This window comes from Priapulus caudatus, unplaced genomic scaffold (genome assembly GCF_000485595.1).
Source record: "Priapulus caudatus unplaced genomic scaffold, Priapulus_caudatus-5.0.1 Scaffold98, whole genome shotgun sequence".
Classification (NCBI taxonomy): Eukaryota; Metazoa; Priapulida; class Priapulimorpha; order Priapulimorphida; family Priapulidae; genus Priapulus; species Priapulus caudatus.
In genome coordinates this window covers 256,314-259,942 of record NW_014577159.1, presented here as the reverse complement: position 1 = coordinate 259,942, position 3,629 = coordinate 256,314, and the positions used below count along the sequence as shown (strand labels likewise).

Below are 3,629 nucleotides of genomic sequence, written 5' to 3'. Positions count from 1 at the left end.
AACTGCAACAGCTAGTTACAAAGGGTTCCCTTCTATTCTATGGTAATGTGATGAGACGACCTTATATATATTACCTGCAACTGCGGATTTTGATCGTGTTGTTCTCTTTGGTTCTCTATAATCGACCTGTAAGCACCAACGGTCATGATTAAAGATGCACAACTGTTAATGTAACAACTCATGATCTGCAGTAATAATACTGTAATAGCAATCATGTTCGTTTTGTAAAAGTAGGTTGTAGGATTAGTGAAGTGCAGATATAAGGGACAGTGTAGGGTGTGTGCAGGGCTAACACAGGAGCGATGTAGGGTGAAGGGTGTAGGGTATATGTTGGGATAATGTAAGGGACAGTGTAGGGTGTGTGCAGGGCTAACACAGGAGCGATGTAGGGTGAAGGGTGTAGGGTGGGTGTTGGGATAATGTAAGGGACAGTGTAGGGTGTGTGCAGGGCTAACACAGGAGCGATGTAGGGTGAAGGGTGTAGGGTGGGTGTTGGGATAATGTAAGGGACAGTGTAGGGTGTGTGCAGGGCTAACACAGGAGCGATGTAAGATGAAGGGTGTAGGGTGGGTGTTGGGATAATGTAAGGGACAGTGTAGGGTGTGTGCAGGGCTAACACAGGAGCGATGTAGGGCGAGTGGTGTAGGGTGTATGTAAGGTGAGGCTGTGTATGTCGAACCAGCATCGTCCCCACCCCGTCCCACGGATAACGACACGTGCAGCTACGCACGTACCTTGCCACCGGCGCCCGCCCGATCACACCTCACGTCTGCTGCTGCACTCTCCGTCTTCGAGCTATCTGGCTGCTGCGGCTGCGAGTCTGAAAACGGAAGAGACAGTGAGAGAGATGCGCCGTTGATCGTCGAGGCGACGTTGCCACGGCGACACTTTACGAGAAGAGTGGTTCTTAACCTTTTTTGAGTCATGGACCCCTTTGAGAATCTGGTGAAAGCTACGGACCCCTCCCCAGAAAAATGCGCATATAAGCACATAAACACAAAATTTTGCATGCAACTGGTTCACGGACCCCCTGAAAGCCCATCCACGGGCCCCAAAGTGGTCCGTGGACCACAGGTAGTCTAGAAGAGAGACCCAATAAAAACCTACAGCAGAGTAAGTGCAGGATGTGCGCAGGTAAGCATGCACACACTGCTATCACCTCTCGTGGAAACGCGAGGTGCAGAGGGAAAGTGTCTTATCTATTTTACACAAGTGCAAAGGTGGAAAACTGCTTCAAGACCACAGCCAACAAGTCTAGGATGCATGATCAATGCTGCAGTAAAAGCTAACATAGTGCTGTAGTGGACATTGTGGTCCCCAGTTGTGACAATCATTGTCCAGTTCGGGAAGTGTACACATAAGATTCATAACATTCACACATATATTCTCACGTATAATTCTTATATACATATATATAGTAATAATTGTATTTTTTAAACATTTTTCCCACATATATTCCCCCCCCCTTCCAGAGGCGTGGACACAACTATGCAGGGTGCATTCTACCGATGTACATCATGTCTCCTGAAATAACGAAAAAAGAAATGAATAGAAGGAAGCACGCCTCCCTCCTCCCTCCCTCCTCCTCTCTCGCCTCCACCTTCCAGAGGTGTGGACACACAGCAATATAACAATGCAGGATGTATCGTGCAAACGTACATCATGTCTCCTCAGATAACGAAAAAGAAATTAATAGATGAAATGATAGATGAATTGATCGCCTCCCTCCTCAAACACACACCCACGTGCAAACAGCCAAGCTTCTCGTCTATTGGAGAGCCTGCATCAACGTGGGACTGAAACTAGGTCACGCGCGTTCCTAGAGACGGTCAAAATTAATAACATTAATAACCTTTTATCAAAATTAATAACATTACATAAACGTTTATCAACGTGGCATTTTAATAAACACGTTACGTTGCTATAAATAAACCTTTTTTTCTCAAATTTTTAACCGTCGGTAGCTTGAGCGGCTAGCAAATTGTTGGCTGTTCATGCTTAAAATCTATTCAGTAGCGCGAATAATCAATTGTTCACTTCATGTTAAATACGCGCATCCTTAATAAATTAACGGTGCAACCGGCTGAAAGCTTTGTAATCACACGCGATCGAGTCGCGAAGAGGAAAAAAGGAATTCCCTCATCCACGCGTTCACATGCTGCTTCTATTCGCAAGGCAAACACACAGCAAACACACAGAGAAAGACCACGAGGAAAGACTTAGGAGAAGGAGGGGAAGACAAGCTTGGCTAACCTCAGGTGTGTCTCAATGAAGATCTAAGCTATCTAAAATCCACGTTGCCGCACCTCAACATTAACCCTCGAGTTCCTGATGGTGAGGAGCTTGCCAACTCACGTCGATATACCTTTTACCAATGTGCCGTCTTTAAATAAATAAATAAATAAACAAATAAATAAGAAAACAAACAAACAAACAAACAAACAAATAAATATTTAACGTTATAATAGGTGTGACGCTCAGCGTTGTTGACATCACAGTCATATCTGTACCCGCAACCTCCCCCCCTCCCTTACACTACACTACACTACACTACACTACACTACACTACACTACACTACACTACACTACACTACACTACACTACACTACACTACACTACACTACACGACGCTGGACGTTACAATCACAGCTCTTCAGCGCAAGAATGGCTTCACTGCGTAACGACGACGTGTCAACGTGTTCTCAGAGACTTACACGTAGATTTATTCGCGTGTTAGCGGTGGCGCCCCCTTGCGTGCGTAATTGAGCTTGGACGTAGAAGCTCTTGCATCTCACGTCACCCTAAGACTTACCTAACAGCTCACAGCAAAATACTCTACATATATAGATATCATTATATATACTTACGATCTGTGGCGTGCAAACTTGCCAGTTGTGTGTCCCGATCCATCGCAGCTTTCCATTGGGCAGGTCCATATATCTGGTATCGTACCCCCATCTGCACGGCAAAGGGTAACACTTCGTTAAGATTATCAAGAGCGTGCATTTGCATTCCTCTATGTGGCAACACGTTTGCAATATTTCTGCGTTGAGTAATCGTTTGTAAATAAAAGACGCTCGCGATTGTAAAGAGAGTGAAACAAAAAACTACTTCGAGAAAATTACTTTCCTACCAATTTTAGCCAGGAAGTGGGAGTTTTTTTTACTTCTGAGTGCGTGTTGTTTTTGAAGTGTCTAAGAAATCAGTGTATGTCCGCTGAGTCGGGCAATATAACCACTTGTACATCTCCACAGCATTTTACAACTCTACAGGGTAAAAGCCTGCAACCCCGGAGTTTCACACCGTCTATCATTTCACACACGGTTCGTTTAGATAGGGGGAAACATTTTACATGAGCTTTCTACGAGTTTATCATGGCCGCAAGATTTTAGCCGAATACAATCCTTGTACATTGCACAATCCACTCAATGATTAGAGTCTAAAGCACAGACACGTCATATGACTCAACAAAACAGATTTTACTGTCAACACCTGCAGGCAATAGCTAACAAATCTATACGTGACCATGGGTACCGTATAGATATAATACCGTGTAAATGCGCACGTGCGTGCATGTGTGTGCGTGCGCGTGTGTGTATGTGTGTGTGTGTGTGTGTGTGTGTGTGTGT

The 3,629-nt window shown here is 44.7% G+C and overlaps 1 protein-coding gene across 1 annotated transcript in view; it reads right to left on the bottom strand.

The window, feature by feature from the left end:
• The window catches only part of LOC106805051, a 25,160-nt gene that overhangs the window by 8,014 nt on the left and 13,517 nt on the right, over positions 1–3,629 (bottom strand). Inside the window, exon 3 of the mRNA XM_014806524.1 lies at positions 2,868–2,958. Within this exon, the coding sequence (XP_014662010.1) occupies positions 2,868–2,958 (91 nt within the window). The remainder of the gene's footprint in view (positions 1–2,867; positions 2,959–3,629) is intronic.